Consider the following 19,489-nt stretch of genomic DNA (forward strand, 5'->3'; position numbering starts at 1 on the left):
AGTCATATTTACAAGAAGCGCTTCTCAATAGTATTCCAAAAGACCGCAAAAAAAAGCCCAACAAACTGTCTTATTTCCAAGAAGCCAAAATACACTCAATTCACTAGCTTTGTCTGGCAGAACACCAAAAAATCGCTCTGCATATCTCCTTTTATAAACGTGCGCAGAAAAAGGATCTTTGTTTGTATTATTTCCATATTTGAATTCCATGGGGATACAGAATCACCAAGGAAGAAATATATTGTTATACCTAAACCTGTCTAGCTATTCCCTCAAGGGAGCCGTCTAATTTACTTCATATCTTACTATGGAAACCTCCAAAAAGCAACCCATTCTTCGATGTGTGCTTGAAACAGGCATGCCAAAAATATTGCAGAATATGCAAATATTATAACCAAAGTAGCGCTTAAGGTACTCTTCGTACGTTGCGCTGTTCAAACAAATTCAAACAGAGACAATTCTCCTCATTACCTGCCTACATAAATTGCAATTCACATATTACATACATACTAATCAAAAGTTGGCCAACGCAAATCTAAGCCACAGTAAATGTTACTAAACTACCTTACCAATCAAAGGCATCAAAACCAACAGCAAGTGCCGCAGAACGACTCTTACCAAACAAATGGTTGTCCAAATTCTAACTGCCAAGTTCTGAATGACCTAACGGTCTTTTTTAGAATACGCACGCAAATAAGGTTCTCAGTCAGGAGTGACATCATGTGGAGGATCAAAATCAGGAAGATCAGAAATATACTGGGCTGCAGAGACAGAGAATCCCCTGAATCTCCGTGCACAGAGCACTTCCTTAGTAGAGTCCTGTCCTGTCCTCCTCAGTAGATTTCTCTCTCCTGACAAGATCACTCCTTAGATAGCCACTTCTCTGATGAGGTCCACGTTGGAGCGCCATTTGTAGAAAATAGAATCCTTCTCAGGGGTCCCACTGATTCTTGGTCCTTTTAAACCAACAAAGAAGAAATTGGCACAGAAGCTGAAATATAAAAGTAACATCTTTATTAACCTCAAATGAGGGAGACTACGTCACACAGAAGTCTCAGCAACTGAATGAGGCAGTCTGAGGAGTACAGAAAACTGAGGCCTTATATATGCTTAGAGTTACATAGTCAGCATAAGACCAAGGGGCAGTCCTGGCACATGTAAGCATGCAAAATGACTAATATGGGCATGCAAGATCTGCTTGCTCAACAAAGTGGGAGGAGCTAACAGTTGCTAATTCTAGTGAACACATCCTGACATTTACAGACTAGAAACAGTTGCAAGGATAGCTGCAAGCTCAACTGAGCATGTGCAAAGGTGGAAGATGCTAAATATAGTTTGTTTCTAGGCAGATTACAAGAGCAGTCAACACTGAGGGAGGACAGAGCACATGGCGAGCACGTGGCAGCACATGGCAAACAAGATGGCTGCCAGAAATACAAAATGGCTTTCAGCCCATGCTAACAAATCCGTCCAATCTTTAAAACCTACCTTACTACAGCACAAACTATTGACACTTTTATTATTGAATCTCTGTGTGTTATATTATGTTATGTTATATGTGCTTGTATAGCGCTCGGCTGCCCCAGCGAAGGGGCGTCCCGGCGCTTTCTGTATGAGACATTGGACAGGGGGATGGGGTTAAAGGGAGAGAAAAGGGAGAAGACAGTTTTAACGGAAAAGAAGTGTTTTGATTGCTTTTCTAAAGGGTAACAGATCCTGCATCTCTCGAATCTGATCTGGGAGGTCATTCCAGAGTTTGGCGGCCAGATATCTGAAAGAACGGCCACCCATCCTGGCTAGTTTGATGCGAGGTACGGCTGCTAAATTCTGCCCGACAGATCGTAGAGTACGCTGGGGGACGTAGACTGACAGGAGTGGGCAGGGCATGGGAGGGGATGCCATTTTTAGGATTTTAAACGCTAAACATAGCGTTTTAAAATGGATCCTTTTCTCCATAGGAAGCCAGTGGAGTTTGGTAAGGACGCTAGCCACAAACGTATGGCGGGGGAGTCCTACCAGAGCCCTGGCGGCGGCATTCTGGACTCGCTGGAGTCTGGTTTTTTCTGCCACGTTAGCTCCTAGCAGGAGGGAGCTGGCGTAGTCCAGCCTTGAGAGAATGGCTGCCTGGACTATCATCTGACGGATTTGATTGTCGAAAAATCCTAGGATAGGCCTAAGGTTCCTTAGAAGGCCGAAGCAGGTGGCCGCCACTTTTTTGGTATGTTGGGTATAACTTAGGGCAGAGTCTACCCAGACTCCTAGGTTTTTGACACAGTTTTTTGGTTCAGGTGGTTGGCCGAGGGTGTCTGGCCACCAGTTGTTACCCCAAATGTCTGTCTTTTTTCCCACCAGCAACACCTCCGTTTTTCCGGCGTTGAGCTGGAGGTAGTTCGCCGTCATCCAATCTATGATATCGAAGAGTGTTTGTTGGAATTTATAGACGCCGTGGTCGTTCTCGTCGTTTAATGCCACCACTAGCTGAGTGTCGTCAGCGTAGGACACAAGAGCCATTCCGGGCCTCCTGGCTACCTCTGCCAGGGGTTGGTTGTACACATTGAACAGGGTGGGACTAAGAGCTGACCCCTGGGGCACGCCCTGCTCAATGGGGCATTCTTTGGAGAGATAGGGGGGGTGGAGACTCGGAATGATCTGCCTGATAGAAAGTCTCTGAACCAACCAAGGGCATTTCCTGATATCCCGACCTCCTTTAGCCTGAACAGCAGAAACTCGTCTGACACCGTATCGAAGGCAGCACTGAGATCAAGTAAAATCAGTGCTGCCGTTCCGCCAGAGTCTAGAATGGTACGGAGGTGTTCAGTCACACTTTGTAGGGCTGTCTCGGTGCTGTGTCCAGCCCGGAATCCATATTGTGACCTGTCCAGGATGGAATTTGATGACAGGTAATTGGTCAGGATGGTGTTTACATGAGCTTCTGCTACCTTGGCTGGCCATGGGAGGAGTGATATCGGTCTGAAATTTTCAGGTAGGTTAGGGTCCAATGTGGGCTTTTTGATAATAGGCGATACCCAGGCTTGTTTCCATTTGGTGGGGATTCTGGCTGTAGAGAAGGACAAGTTTATAACGTCTCTCAGGGGGCCTAGGACTGTTAAGTCAGCTTCTCTGAAGGTTTCGGGTTTGAGAGGGTCTGCCGGTGAGCCAGATTTGATTTTGTTACAAATTTTAGTGAAATCTTCTTGGCTGAGTGTCGGGATACTAGACAGGTTGGGCCTGTTGAGGTCAGTCGAGGGAATGAGGTGGGGAGTGGTGGGAAAGGCACTGTAGATTTTCCGGATTTTCTCTAAAAAGAATGAGGCCATGTTATCGCACAGTGCGAGTGAGGTGTTTGGGTTAGGTACTGTTTTTTTGGCGCTGAGCTCTTTGAGGATTTTAAAGATGGTTTTAGAGGCATTGTGGCTATTCTTAATCTAGGTGGCGTAGTGAGCTGCCCTGGTCCTACAGATGCTACGGTGGTAGGTTTTTTGCGACTGGATATACAGCATTTTATGGGCAGGGTCGTAGTTTCTTCTCCAGCATCTTTCGGCTTTTTTGCACTCTTTTTTCAGTGCGGAGAGTTCCTTGTTATACCAGGGACTGGTTTCATGAGTGCGTGCCTTGATCCATTTGGCTGGTATCAGGGTGCCTAGGGCTCAGTTGATCCATTCGCAAAATTGGTCGTACCCTTGGTCAGGGTCTTCGCTAGGTGTGGGAGGGCTAGTTGTAAGAAGTGTATGGAAGTCTTCTATACAGAGCTTCCTCCAAGGTCTTTTCCAGACCTGCTGGGTGGGTTTAGCGAGCAGGATGTTATTGCAGGGTATTGACATGACCACTAGACAGTGGTCGGTCCAGGTGTGATCTAATGATTACTGTTGTAGTTGATGCTAGCAGCTACCATTCCCTGTGTGCTGGTTTATACTCACCCCACACGCATCCAACACAGACGTCACTGGATATGTGACCCTGGTAATAAAAAGGAGTCGAGCGCACTTGCCCGTACCCACTTCCACTATCTATCTGTGTCCGTGTGTTCATTATCTATTCATGATACTGCCCCTGGGCCGTACCACATAACATTGTGCTGTGGACATCGTATGCAACCAAGTTACCTCTGGCAGTGGGGAAAACTTTGGTTATGTAACTATAAGGTGCAAGGCTATCACAGGTGGAAGGCTACTTTACAGACCATGAATCTTGATGAAGATGATGGTTGCATGCTGTGTGTAGTGTAAGATATGTGTACATAGCAAAAGGTTTTCAAAAAAGCTCTCTAAGCAGAAGAGGTGTGTCTCATCAAATGCAGTAGAGAGAATGACTAAAATGGGTGGCGTTCTCCAACTGCAACAATGGGAAATGTTATGAACTAATCAAATGCTTTTTTATAAGGTTACATGGAAATCGTGCACCCAGCGCGCAAGGAGACTGCACCCGACGCGATTTTGAGAAAAGATATTTACTATAATAGAAGTTTATTACAGTTAGAACTATATAAATGTTTAAAATATTTTCGAATATTGCTAGCTCTCATAAACACTTATTATTAGTTATTTAGATATAGTTTTGAGACATAATAAAATGAGGGAATGGTGTACCCCACGTGACACCATACGTCTATTACGTAATATAGGGCCTGGCAGCGGGCACTCGTCACATAGGCAACGCGCAGCGGGCGCGACCCCATACGTACATGACGTAATGCGTGGTCTGGTACTGCGTACCCGTCGCATACCAAAGTAGCAGCTGGCGCGGCCTCATACGTATATGTTGTTAAGTGGGACGCGGTGCCACGAACCCGTCGAATAAGAAATGTGTATCATTTACGAGTTTACGAGATAAAACATTTCATCATTTTTAAAGTACAAAAAAAGGATGATAGACTTCCAACATAATATTATTTAAAAGAATAGAAAAAATATAGGTTTTGTAAATATTAAATTATGAAATTAACATTTAAAAAACTTTCAAAATTCAGTGAAAAAACCACAAGTTTTACAGACCTTATAGTTCGGAATTAGCATTTAAAAAACCTTTGAAATTCACTAAAAAACCATAGGTTTCAGGGGCGTTATAGTTAGTTGGACATTTGACTCATATAAAACCAGGGACATCACTGATGACATCATCCACGTGATAATCTGATGCACATACTGATGCCCTAATATAAATTTTGATACACCCCCTCTAAAATACAGACTATTATTTTTTAAACCATACACACAACAATGCCAGATACTACATATCACCCACTATTTCCTAGGTCTACATACATATCCAGTCACTTATACATGCAGTTACTCATCAATACAGTACTATAATATGCACTCATATACCTATACATACAGTGACACTCCGCCACTCATCCATAGAGTTACTCACACACCTAGTAAGTCATGCAAAGAATCAATCACATCCCCATTTACTCATGTATACAGTTATACACACCAACTCAGTTATTTATATACACACCACATCACTTATGTATGCAGATACTAACAAATACTTACTGTCTTATACAATCACTGATACAAGTAGACACTCATTTATACACCCACTCTTCAGATAACTTACTCTCACGTATAGTCATTTATATACTCTAACACTGACATATACGGCCCTAAAACATATGTCGTTACTCACACATATACCACTGAGACATTCATTCACTCACCAACACACCCATACACACACTAACTCACCCATACAGCCCTTACCTGATGCACCTTTGAATCCATACAACCAGTGAATCACTCACTCAGACATCACTGCACAGAGCCACACCCCCCACCCACCCACACAGACACTCAGGTACCCATACAGATACTCAGACAACAAATCAATAACCCATATAGACACTCATGTAGCTACTCACCAACCCATGCAGCCGCTTACACACCAACTGAGAGACTAATACAGACTTTAACACAGTTTAGTCACTAACCCATGCGTTCAGTAAGACACGTTAAATCACTCACTTATACAGTCAGTCATGCACCTACGAAATAATCCATTCAGGCACTTGTAAATCCACTCATTCTTCGATACACCCTGACATAGGTATATATGAAAAATATCTAAACTTTACAGAAACACACATTCACTGGAAGATGTCATCAGTGATATCATCAGTGATGTCATTTGATGTCATTTGAGATGTCATCAGTGAAATCATCAGTGATGTCACTGACCATGTCATGAGTGATATAATATGTGACGTCATCAGCAGTGCATTGAGGGCGCGCGAGTTATAGTTAGCTCAACTAACTATAACGGACACATTTCTCTGGTGTTATATGAGTCAAATGTCCAACTAACTATAACGTCCCTGAAACCTATGTTTTAGTGAATTTCAAAGGTTTTTTAAATGCTAATTCCTAACTTTAATTTAAATATGTAAATATGTGAAACAAATACAGGATGTAGAACAAAGGGTGCACATAACAGTGCCGTTCAAAATATAAGTACCACCATGTCAACAACAGGCACATATTACACCTGTGATACAAGACAATATAATAAACAAAGCAGCACATATTAATATGTATAGCCATATTTCATCATATATACCGTCTCTGAAATGAGACATGTGGTAAAAATTACACCGCCCCAAGAAAAAAGGGGGGAGGAACTACGCCTCCACCACAACACTGTAGGTGATTTGGCATGAGAAAATTGCAGTCTGTCAATAGGTAGGATTGAAAACAATAAAAATCAATCATGAATCCTCACAAAGTGAGAAATGCTGAAAGACATAAGTACATCCCCTCCAGAAGATAGGGAATTTAAATCAGGCACAACATTTAAAAAATAATTTGCAAAACTTGATGGATGAATGCATCAAACTTGTGATAACCTTGGGACAAGTTGGACCAATCACAATCCGTTGGCCGCTAATATACCACACCACAACGTGAAGCATGGACAGGTTTTGCCTGTATTTGAGAATAATAAACATGTCTGTACTAGACAGTATTCTTTACCCTAAAGGAAGACCTCACATGAAATAACATCCGACGAATGGAAAATGTAAACTCTGAACTAGAGTAATGATCTAACTGCTTAACTTCTTCAAAGTTCTAAATATACACCAAGGGCCTCATTACGATGTCAGTCAGCTCGGTGTCGGAATGCTTTCTGACCGAATCGGATTCGGGGAGTCCAACTAATCTATTACAATGTTTCCGACCACCCGTTCGATCGGGCTCATGTTGAATTCAATGGGAGCCTGGATGTTCTATCCGAAAGGGGTGGTTGCGGAAAACCTTGCACATTATGGTAGGTACCCCATGGTGCCTGCCACACTGTGCATGGTTGGAAAGAGGGGACCCATGGGTACCCCCACGGGTCACAACTGGAGGCCTCCAGATTAAGGGGGCCTACTAAGGCCGCCAAAAGTCAGATTCGGATCTTTGTTGGTGGCAGACACTTCTATAAGGATAAATCCCTTCTCAGATCATTCTTTAATATCACTTGAGTGTGTGATTGAAGGGGGAGGAAAGGCCCAATCCAGGTGGCAGATGGATCGTCTACTCCTCCAAGATAACACCTGGGTGACTCTAACAAATGATTGGATATTAGAGTTTTTTAACCTAAATGAAGGCACTGCAGAAATCTTCTCAGTCTGGGGCGGGTTTAAAGCAGCTATCCGAGGTCAGATGATCGCACGCACAGCTGCTCAGAGGAGAGAAAGGCGGGATAAGATCAACAACCTAAGGTAAAGGCTGCCTTAAAAGAATTTTTTGTAATTGAAGAAATAAACAGCTCTAGAACGTATCAACAGAGAGTTTATGAGGAGAGCCAAATGGTGGAGAAATGCTAGCAGGGCAAACTAAAACCAAACAGGAGAAAGCCAATATAGTCGAGATCATCGATCCTATAACGCAAAATATTGTTAGAGATAAAAATGACATAACTCGTGTATTTTTGGACCATTACTCTAAGTTATATTCTACAACATACAAGGTAGGGTCAGATTGTATCTACAAGTATTTTGATGAAGTTAATCTTCCCATTTTACCTGGACCGTCATCGGTTCAATTAGAGAGCAAAATTTTAGCTTCGGAAGTTTCAGATATAGTGAAATTAATTGCCAGGGCAAAAGCGTGTGGCTCAGATGGGCTTCCAATCGAATTTTACAAGACTTTTGTTAAAGAATTGACCCCTTTTTTGGTTAAGTTATTTAATTTTGTTCGATTGGGAGGAGCGGTTCCTTTGAGTTTCAAAGGGTCCATTATTGTTAGTTTTGTTAAAAAGGGGAAAAATGAGAAGGATGTAAACTCATATAGACCGATCAGTCTTCTTAATGCTGATTTTAAGATTCTAATGAAAATATGGGCCCAGCGGTTTACACCAATTGCTCAGGCGTTAATTCACTCTGACCAGTCATGTTTCGTTTCAGGAAGGTCTATGTCATCAAACACCGGGTTTTTAAATCAGGCGTTAGATTTTGTTTCAGTCAATAAAATTCCAACTTTAATTTCTATGGTTGACGCAGAAAAAGCTTTCGACCTGGTGAATTGGGAGGCACTTTTTATTGGCTTGCAAAAATTTGTGTTTCCGGCAATGATAATTAGCATGTTGAAAAACATATATCAGGATGCGCAGGCAAAAGTGGTAGTCAATCGTGGCACCAGGCAAGGCTGTCCGATGTCCCCTGTCTTGTTTACCTTTTTTATTGAGCCTCTGGCAATAAGAATACGCAGTAATCCTGATATCAAGCCACCCATAGAAGGAATCTCAAAAGTTAAATTATTCGCATATGATATTATCTTATACCTTCATCCCAATAAATTTAATTTGGATAAAGCTTTTCAAGAATTTAACCAGTTTGAACAGATTGGTGGTTATAAGATTAACCAGAATAAAACCGAGGTGTTGGTACTGAATTCGGACTGCAACTTTTTAACATCAAATTTAAGATTGCAAGCATTAAAGAACGAACCGATCAGATACCTAGGTATTTATGTCTCCAATCAATTCGATCAACTATTTACCTTGAACTATCTAACAACTCAGAATAAAATTAGAACTTTACTCGAGAGATGGACGGTACTGCCTTTAACCTTGATTGGCTGGGTCGAACTTATTAAAATGTCGATCCTTCCTTTGTTGGTTTTTCTTTTTTTAAATGTTCCACTAAAAATCAATTTATGCTATTTTAGCGAGATTGAATCGATGATTAGGGACTTCGTCTGGAACAAGAAAGTTTTAAGGGTGAAATTAAGTACACTACAGCTAGGAACTACCCAAGGGGGCCTAGCTTTACCAAATATACGAACATATTACATGGCGGCAATAATGGACCTTGCAGCTCGCTTATCGGCACATAATAGACAGCTTAACAAGTTTTTTTACCAAAAAACTAGCTCTACCCACATAATCCGTTGTGTCCATCGCCGACCTGATAGTGAATTTGGCCATTTCACGCCCATCCTGCATAAGCTGAAAGAGTTCTGCTCTAAGTCCTTCAGGAAGAGGAGAAAGTAGTCAGTCGAAAGAATCCTGTATGGCAAAAGAATGGATGTGTTTAAAGATCTTAAAACCGAGCAAACACATTTTGGCCACACGTCTCCAACCACCGAGAATCCTTGCTCAGTGGAAGCAATGGAGGAGCTTCCATATTCATTAAAACTGAAGCTGCCTGCACAATGAGCCCTCTACCTTTAGGGTGTTGAGAAAGACAAACTGAAGCAGGTCGACAATGGTGTGCAATGGCACGCTCAACACGGACTCCTAACGTTAGCCTTGCCTGTGTTCCCAGAAGAATGTCATATAGTGACTCTCTGAAAGGCAGCAAAGGCTCAACCCCAGTGCCTCCTTGATGGAGCAAATCCAACAAGGGATCAAATGACAGAGTTACCACAGGAAACTGCAACTTTAACATTTCAGCAGCCCTATTAATGACCTCAGCAAAAGCTGCACTAGCCTATGTCGCTATTTTAGGAGGTGAAAGTAAATCGTGGGTAGGGGACGGTTGAAGACTAACATTACCCCCAAAAGCCAAAGAACGTCCTGCCTGAGGCTTGCTAAGAGCACTCAAATGCTCAACCCCACCGATATCTGCAAACTCTTCCTGCAAAACTGGAAAAATGGCGACCACAGTGGCCCCATCCTCAATTTGTAGAGGAGATGCCGCAGAAGCCTCAATGGCAAATCATTGAAACTTTGATGAAGATTTATCCATGGTAAAAATTTAAGGGAGGTGTGAGAAAATAAGTGACTTTCCAGTTTAGCTGTCGTGTGAAATGTTGCTCTCATGTATAGCTCTAATGGTTAAAATTGTTTTTCCTCAAATTTGGTATGAGAATAGAGTTTAACTCCAAAAGTATGCTTTTTTGATTTCCTGTAAATTTTGAGATATTAACTTTAAAATACGAGGCAGAGTGGGCGTTAAAGGGTTAACACATTTGTTTATCTTTGCGTATAAAGGGTCAGGAGTCAATCCTGTCTCATTTTTTAATTTTAAGACTGTGAGGACTATTCACAAACTGCATTTTGTAGAATATTTAGTAATACTACTAACATCCTACAAAATACTATTCACTAACCTACATGAGGAGGTCAACGCCTCTGCCTCGCCTATCTTTCAAGTGCTGAGATTTCTAGCACTACTGCACAAGATCTCCACACACATAGGTAAGTGTTTCAGTAGTAAATGTGTGAGGGACATCGATGGAAAATTAGGGAACTTACTACTAAAGGGAGGGTTTGGGGGAGGCATAAGGAGGGATTAAGGGTAGGATACAGAGAAATTTAGGAAGGTACATTCACTCATCCACTAAAGAATAAGCCCAATGATATTCACACATTTCTCCTATACAGTTACTACAACCACCCAAAAAGGTCCTTAAACTGTACTAAATGTACTTCAGCCCAGAGCTGGAGTAAGTCCAGCACCACACATGGCCAACAACTGATACTACAGCACCCTCTATTTGTAAATAATGTAGGCAGGGACTTATAATATCACCCTATAGGACCTCATGTTAAAATGTATTAACTTGCTTTACATTTTCAAAAATAAAAATCAGTTTAATTTAAAAAGTAATGTAATTAATTGTTTCAAACATATAATTAAAATAAGTTACATTAATTCCATACACATTTTAAACAATGTTTTGCTTCATAATAAATATACATTTTCTAATTTAGGTGGGATTTTTTGCTATTTAAATCTCAGGAAACATTAGTTATATTTCATGTATTTAAAATATTCAATATTAAATTAAAATTAATACTTCTATAGCATTTTTGTTTTTATTTTACTCTACATTTCAAATAAGTATTTGATCTCATATTAAAATATAATTTTAGCATATGTGTGCCCTTTTTTAAGTTTAATACACTTTTGAACTTTTCCCTATATTTACCATCTGGAGGTCTCCTCCCCAGTGGGAGATATGCACTAAAGGGTGAAAAGTTAGTAGTAATTTACACTTGTAAATTAGGCTCCACTCGAGAGGTGGGGAGATTTAAGTCCACATTTTTGAGTAACTGTACATTTGTATATGGTGAATAACCAAAAATAGTACAAAAAATGTAAAAGTAAATGTATTTGTAGTACAGCTCCAAATGTAAATTTACCTTTATGAATACGACCCAATGCGATTGACTCAATTAGGGGTGATTATTGTTTGGCATTTTAAAAGCAATGAGTTGAATCTGACTCATGAATGAATTTCGCACTGTGAAAATACAATTTACATAGCATAGCCAACAACAAAGAAGGCTAACCCCAGGGAGGGGGTCATGGATACTCAAATGAGTGGAAGATCGACAGTTGTCCTGTAAAATTTACAGCTTTTAGAGTTTGACCCAAGAGTCCGAGTTGATTCACAAGTTTGGGAGTGGCCATTTTAGGTGCTGGATCCAAAGGCCAATTGTACCTGACTCACAGGCTGCTTCCAACTCACACGTTTCAGACACTGTAAAAAAAAATCTAAGCAAAGTCAAACACAAAAGTAAGTGTCTGGCTTTCCTTGGAAGGCAGATGGTATGGAGCAAAGCATAGTCACAGCCCAGGCCAATGCTCTGCCCCTAGTTAGCAGATGCCTCTGCAAGTTGGAAGCTGCGCCTGGCCACAAGTCAAGGCCTCCACCTAACACCCTCAATGCACGCCCGAAGGCCATTCAAAGAGGGGGTTTGTCAGTCATGGTGGGTTGGCCGCAGCCCTTGCGCCCAAACTGCTCTGCTCATGGGCATACAAAATATGTAAAACATACAAGAAACAAAGGGGCATATTATCAAGTAAGGGCGTTACATTATCGCCACTTTTATCGGCAGGAAACTGCCGATAAAGCGGCGATAATGGGCTTGATAATATGATCTATGAATTCCAATCAAAGCCCATGTTAGATGTCTTCACATCTAACATGGGCTTCGATTGGAATTCATAGAGCATATTATCAAGCCCATTATCGCCGCTTTATCGGCAGTTTCCTGCCGATAAAAGCGGCGATAATGTAACGCCCTTACTTGATAATATGCCCCAAGAACTTCTTAGAAAAAAACGCAGTTAAATAGTGAGTTATGGTTGCATCTGAAATGCGCAAAATAACCGAAATTGAACAGTTATGTTTAGAAACACCCAGAAACCACTGCATAACTCACAGCACACGCCATTAACAAAAACACATAGTTGTCGACAGCACAGAAATAAAAAAAAGGTAACTTGATCAAAATATGGCTGTCAACTGTGTTAGCATTGCTAAAGGTAACTGGAGAATTTAGGTTGTTTTGAGCATTTAACTCAAACAGAAGTCACTTTTTTACCATGTTTTTCCAGTGAAAATCATTCTATATAAATACACAGACATATTCACATCATTTATGCTTTTATTTTGCATTTAGCAGCAGTGGGTTTTCCATAACATAGACATAACATATTACTATATTTTGAGTCGTGCTTGCTAAGCAACTTTTTCCCACCCTGGGCAAGGAGATTTATGGGAGGCAGAATCTTGCATATGAACCTGAATGCAATAAAGTCCCCAAATGACAATCGAATCATACTTAGTGTGTTACCCATTTGTTACTTTCATAATATACATCTGGATACTTACAAGGGACGTATCAGCCACCATGAACAACTCAACGTACTTCTTGGCATTGAGAAAATCATTTTTCTGAAGACAAAAAATAATCAGATGAGGAAAAACATTACATGATATGAGAGGACGTCAAGTCGTTTTATAAAGCACACACCTACTGGCGCTAAATACAGCAGTACTTAGAATCAAAAGTATTAGTTTACAAAGAGAAAAGTTTTAAGCAATTTTCTAAATGCTAAGTGATGAGAAGTGAAGCATAGATACAAAGGCAGAGTGTTCCAGGCAATAGCATACTCACAAGAGAATTGCTGTCCACGAGTTCTGAACTTGCAAACTTACCCTGTAACCAGCTATGTGTAGCCTGTAGTACTGCAGATTCTATGTCAGTACCGGAGGCTCCGATTATGCTTTTCTTCCTTCGCTTTATTCCAATACCAAAAAACACAGCAGCCAGAAAAGCAATATAATGACTTTTTCTTACAACAGGTAGAAAAAAACGTCAATTGCTCGCATAAGTAATGAAAAAAACACAGTCAATAAACATCAAGGGCCATATGTATCAAGGTACCAATTAGAGATTCTGTAATAGCGATTTTTAAGAAATCGCTGTTTCAGAATCGCTAATTGGTATGTAACAAGAAAATTGCAATTTTTTAGCGATTTCTTGATATTCCTTAATTGTGAATTCGCAAATTGCGAATTCGCAATTAAGGAATACTTTCCCATTCATTTCTATGGGCCGGGAGGCCCATAGGAAGGAATGGGAATTTATTCTCAATTTGCTATTCGCAATTTGCTAATCGCAAATTGAGAATAATTTCAAGGGTGCAGGGGGGGTCCAAAGGACACCCTGTTGCACCCCTGAAATAAGCAAGGGTGCACATGTGGTGCACAGTGCGTCATATGGCACTTTGAAAAATGCAAAAATTAGCATTTTTCGAGAAATTTGCAAATTACCACCAACTTGAAGTTGGTGGTAATTTGCATTTCCTTAGGGACAATTAGCAATTTTTTTAGCTTCATACATTGCATTTAAGGAATCGCAAAATTTGCGATTCCTTAAATGCAATTGCAAAATAAGGAATCGCAAATTTTGCGATTCCTTATTTTGCACCGGATTTTCATTCATACATCCCATTTAGCAAATTCGCATTCGCAAATTTGTATGATACATATGGCCCTAAATCCCATAAGTCTAAAGGATAGCATCCTAACGGAGTCCATCTACACTGTCCATAACTTCTAGAAAGCTCCACCATCTTGTGAAGACCTCCTCTTTCTTCGCTGCTGCACAGCTAGATAAGTGCCTTTTTTCTCTCTCTTGTGTTATGTTTATTGTAGACTGATTATTTAGTATTTTGTTAGGCTGGGGGGGACCGTCATTGAAGGGGTCACGGTGTTTTGTGTGCTGTTGTCTTCCCTTCACGGGTTCCCCTCTTACTGTGGCCGCGAGAGCGTTTTTCACTCCTTACGCGGCAGGCCAACTTTGCAGTGCTGATTGGGACCACCAGGGGGCGCTCACGCGTCTCATTGCTCCCGCAGCACGGCGTCTTCAAAGCGGAGCCGCGCTGAGGGAGAAACGAGTCTGCCGGAGCCTGTCCCCCGAGCCGCCAAACCAGAACGCCCTGCGGGCCCTGTACTCACAAAATTGCTGCATTATTTACGCCCCGTTGGAGTCAGTAACAGAGGTTTGCCTTGTTTACCTCACCAACAGCGAGATTGAGTACTTTCACTGAGGCGCACTTGGTGGCGGCTAGGCCATGTCAGTTTTGTCTGATGGCCCGCGCGCCTAGGGCATCGTGTGCAGCCCATTGTTGAGTCTGCCTCAACTCACAAGCATTTGCAGGTCTCCGACCTGCCCATAGACCCCAGGTTAGTGGGGGGGGGGGGGGTTCTGTCTGTTTGCCCACAACTCCTCCAGATTTGGTAGTTGGGAAGGTTAGGCCTGCACTGGGGAGTTTTCTCTTGTGTGTTCAGGGGCCTGGTGATTTTACTGCTAGCCCATTTTTTGCCCTGAGTGCTGCCAGAAGTTTCTTGGGTGGGTGACCCCTAATTTTGGTGCCTAAACACCTGTCAGTGGTGTCTAAGGGGCCATGGAGCAGGATAGGTATTACGAAGAGAGGAGGCGACGCAGTACCTACCTCTGGATGATGATTTCTTTGAGGCGGTAGATACCTTCATTCTTAGGTGTGTGACGGAGGTGGTGACTCCGATGGAGGAGCTCCTGACTAATCGCATTATAGCAGAGTGTGCTAAGTTGGCCCAAGCTCACGGGGACCCTCCAGCTCCTGTGCCACTACCCGCCTCAGGTGAGGATCCCCCACCACCCAAACAGGTTTGCGTGGAAGGGGCACAAGGGGTGGACAAGGATGCCTTAGAATGCTTGAAAAGTGTGCTTCTAGCCAAGTCCTTGCCCCTCTTTTCTGTGCCTCCCCTGCCACCTGAGCCCACAGTGTCCCCTGCACCCTCTTCCCCGTCCCAGGACGGGGGTTCCCCAACTGATTCTGATGACGACGAGGGGTCTTTGCGGTCCTGGCGTCTGGCTAGTTCTTCGGGCACCTTACCCCAGGAAGCCTCCGGCATGCTAGATCCGGATGAAATTATTCATCTACGGTCTGCGGCCTGGGCCCCTGGGGACAAGGTGGCCAAGTTTGTGGCGGGACACGTCCGCACGCCTCTGGAGAAGGAAGCGTGGGGGTGTCTTAGAGCGGAGTGTCCGCGCCCCACGTTGGAGGGGAAAGTAGCGCTTACTCCCGATTAGATTCCAAAATGGCGTCCTTCCTCGCAAAATACATGAAGGACCCTCGTAAGGGGATAGACCGTTCCTGGCGATCGTGCAAAGATAAGCTCCTGGATGCATTGGTCCAATGACCAAGATCTTGGACATGGCGGAGGAGGCGAAGGCGACGGGGTCCGTCATCTCCCCCGACATTCTGTCCAACTGGGCGCAGAGGGCAATAGCCTTTATGGGGAATGCTAACTGTGCCCTGTCAACAGAATGCCGTTGCTCCTTGCCCATCAAGCTGGACCCAAAGTTAGGTGATATGGCGTCCTCCGAGGCAGGAGCCGTGGCACAGGGGGGCCTGTTTGGGGACCCTTTTGTAAAAGAGTTGGGGAAGTTCGTTGCTACATTCACCTCGCTGGACAAGGCCCAATCGAATATCAAGAGGGTCTTCCAGACCTGTTTTTCCCAAGGGGCCGGTCAAGGGAGGGGCCATGTGACTAGCCGCAGTGGTCAGCAGACCAATAATAGGGGACAAGGCTCCAGCAGAGGACAGTACCAGACCTCAGCAAACTTTAACAACTTCTACCTCACCAAGGGGCAACATTTCCGAGGCCGCGGCGGCTTCAAGAGCAACTCCGGTGGTAGTCAGTCACGAGGTGAGTGTCATCCCGGCGGAGCAATTGCGCATTGGGGGGCGCTTGGCGGATTTTCAGCAGGCTTGGTCGGCACGCACGGCGGATGCCTGGGTTCTGCAGACTGTGAGGGGGTTTCATATAGAGTTTTACGTCTACATCCCATCTCTTTCTCCGTTCCGTTCCAGATGCACAGCTGATCAACGAGGAGGTGTCCGCTTTGCTCAAGAAGGGAGCCATCTCTTGATCAGTGCTGCACCCCAACGGTTTCCTCAGCAACGTGTTTCTGGTGGAAAAGACGGACGGGGAAGGCGGCCGGTGATCAACCTCAAAGAGTTCAATGGGTGGTTGGTTTACCGACACTTCAAGATGGAGGGTATCCATCTTTTACGGGATGTCATCCTGCCTCAGGATTGGATGGTCAGGTTGGACATAAAGGATGCTTATCTGGTGGTCCCGATCCATCCTCCTCATCGCCGTTTCCTTTAGTTCTAATGGCGGGGTCAGGTGTACGAATTCACCGCCCTTCCATTCACCCTTTCCTCGGCACCTTGGTGTTTTACAAAGGTGCTACATCCGGTGGTGGAATCCCTGAGGGGTCACGGGATAAGAATGATTGTTTATCTGGACGACATTCTTCTAATGGCGCAGTGTCCGAGGACGTTCCTATCCTAATTGCTTCAGACGATCTCCCTTTTGGGAAGCTTGGGGTTCGTCATCAACAAGGACAAGTCTGTCCTCTCTCCGACCCAGAGTCTAGTTTTCCTAGGATTCGTCGTGGATTCCGTGAATTCTTCCTTGAGTCTGCCGGCCCGCAAGATGGCACAGATCCGTCACACCTTGAGGCAGACTAACTCCAAACCGAAGACGTCGCTCCGCCAGCTAGCTCGGGTGGTAGTTCTTCTTTCCTCTTCCATACAAGCGATCTACCCTGGCCCGCTTCACTACCGGGCTTTGCAGTGCCTAAAGGCGCACCACCTCAGGAAGGGGCTGTCCCACGATCAGTCAGTCCCCTTGTCAGAGGACGCCAGAGAAGAGATGGCATGGTGGTTGCAACACATGGAGGCCTGGAATGGCCGGGCAATCTTCAGGTCATCCACAGATCTGGTAATACAATCTTACGCCAGCAGGTCCGTTGGGGTGCCCGTTGCAGAGAGTTCTCTACTGGCGGCGTGTGGTCGTTAGAGGAACAGAAGTTGCACATCAATTGCCTAGAGCATCTCGTGGGTTCTTTTGCCGTCCGTTGTTGGACCAGGCATCAGGCGACCTTGTGCGTGTTACTGAAGATGGACAACGTATCAGCGGTACGGTATGTCAACCGCTTGGGGGGAACCCATTCCCGGGTCTTGGTGGACCTGGCAAAGGAGTTTTGGGAATATTGCCTGGCACACCAAGTCTCTGGGATGGCGGAGTACCTACCGTGTCAGGCCAATCAGGTGGCAGATTGGCATTCCAGACATCTGAGGGACTCCAGCCTGTGGAAGCTGGATGTTCGGGTCTTCGAATGGTTGGACAACTTCTGGGGACTGTTTTCGGTAGACCTCTTTGCATCCCGCCTGGACCACCAGCTCCCGCGCTTCTTCAGCTGGAGGCCAGACCCTCTTGTGGAGGCCACGGATTCTTTTCTCCAAGACTGGAGTCTGGAGAAGGGTTATGCCTTTCTCCCGTTTGCGATGGTAGTTCAAATGGCGGCCGGAATCCACCTCTTGAGGGCAGAGGCGGTGGTGGTTACGCCCTTTTGGAGTCTGGTTTCCAGTTCTTCTGGAACTTTCTTGGGATTTTCAAATCCTACTCCCCCCGCTTCCTCATCTCCTTCTGAATCCGGATGGGTAGCATCACCACCTCATCCTCCAGGGATCTCTCCGCCTCATAGCATGGAGGCTTTCAGGAGACGCTGGTCGCTCCCGGGCCTTTCTGGACACGCTCAAGGCCTCTTGGCAAAGGCCTGGACAGACAGCACTTCTAAGTGCTGCAGGTCTGCATGGACCAAATGGATGCATTGGTGTCTTCGACGGGATTTGGATCCCGTGGTCGCGGGCGTCATTCCCATGTTGAATTTCCTGGCCGAACTAGCTACGGATGGCCTGGCTTACAGATCTATCAACGGGACAAGATCGGCAATATCGGCGGCTCACTGCCCGGTGGAGGGTGCACCAATTGGTGAGCACCTGTTTGTTTGTAGGCTACTGCGAGGTATTTGTTTGTCTCTGCCCCCGGAACCGCGTCACTCAGTGCTTTGGGACGTCAACTTGGTCCTCAACCTCTTTTTTTCCTGGCAACCTAATAAATACCTTTCTTTGAAAGAACTTTCGGCAAAATTAGCTATGCTTTTGTGCTTGGTGTCCTGTCGTAGGGTCTCATATGTTCGAGCTTTGGACATTACAGCCAGAGTCCTCTCCGTAGAAGGGGTTACATTTACACTTGGTCGCCGCACCAAGTCAAATTCCAGGACGATCTCTTACCCAGCCTTTGATGATGTGCCCAAGCTTTGTGTGGGAAACTGTCTGAAATCCTATGAGGAAATGACAATTGAATTCCGCCCACTGGGCGAACGGCAACTCCTTATTGCTTTGTGGCAACAGCACCATGCTGTCTCCTCCCCCACGATAGCCAGGTGGGTGAGATGGGCCATGCAAGAGGTGGGTATTTATACAAAACAGTTTGATGCACATTCAGCGAGAGGTACGATGGCTTCGAAGGCTTTCTCTTTAGGAGCTCGGTTAGAAGACCTTATGCGCGCAGCAGATTAGTCTTCTGACTACACCTTCAAATGTTTTTTTTTCAAACCAGTGGTGGAGGTTGCTCAGTTGGTGGTAAGTAAGCTTTGAACTAGCATAATTGGAGCCTCCGGTCCTGACATAGAATCAAAATTTGCCTAGCTTAGTAACGGTAAGTTTCAATTCTATTGAGAACACGGAGGCGAGGATTATCCCTCCTGTTGCACACTTGGTGCGAACCCATCCGTACTTACGTAAGTAAACAGGTTTAATTTTTTCCGGTGAAATACATGTTGCCTGCATTCTACTGTTCTTGAAAGATGTGGTGTTGACTTTGGGAAGGTGACATGAAATACACTCATGGTCTCTCCTTAC

At 44.2% G+C, this 19,489-nt stretch overlaps 1 protein-coding gene across 4 annotated transcripts in view; it reads right to left on the reverse strand.

Annotated features, from left to right (window-relative positions):
- Window positions 1-19,489, reverse strand: part of LOC144791749 (disintegrin and metalloproteinase domain-containing protein 28-like) — a 3,662,699-nt gene that overhangs the window by 2,282,315 nt on the left and 1,360,895 nt on the right. For 3 of the 4 annotated variants that reach the window (XM_078666520.1, XM_078666518.1, XM_078666521.1), the window contains one exon: window positions 13,053-13,115. The exons of the other annotated variant lie outside the window; for it this stretch is intronic. In XM_078666520.1, the coding sequence (XP_078522646.1) occupies window positions 13,053-13,115 (63 nt within the window). The remainder of the gene's footprint in view (window positions 1-13,052; window positions 13,116-19,489) is intronic. 4 annotated transcript variants of the gene reach the window in all.

Source organism: Lissotriton helveticus, chromosome 11 (assembly GCF_964261635.1).
Source record: "Lissotriton helveticus chromosome 11, aLisHel1.1, whole genome shotgun sequence".
Taxonomy (NCBI): Eukaryota; Metazoa; Chordata; class Amphibia; order Caudata; family Salamandridae; genus Lissotriton; species Lissotriton helveticus.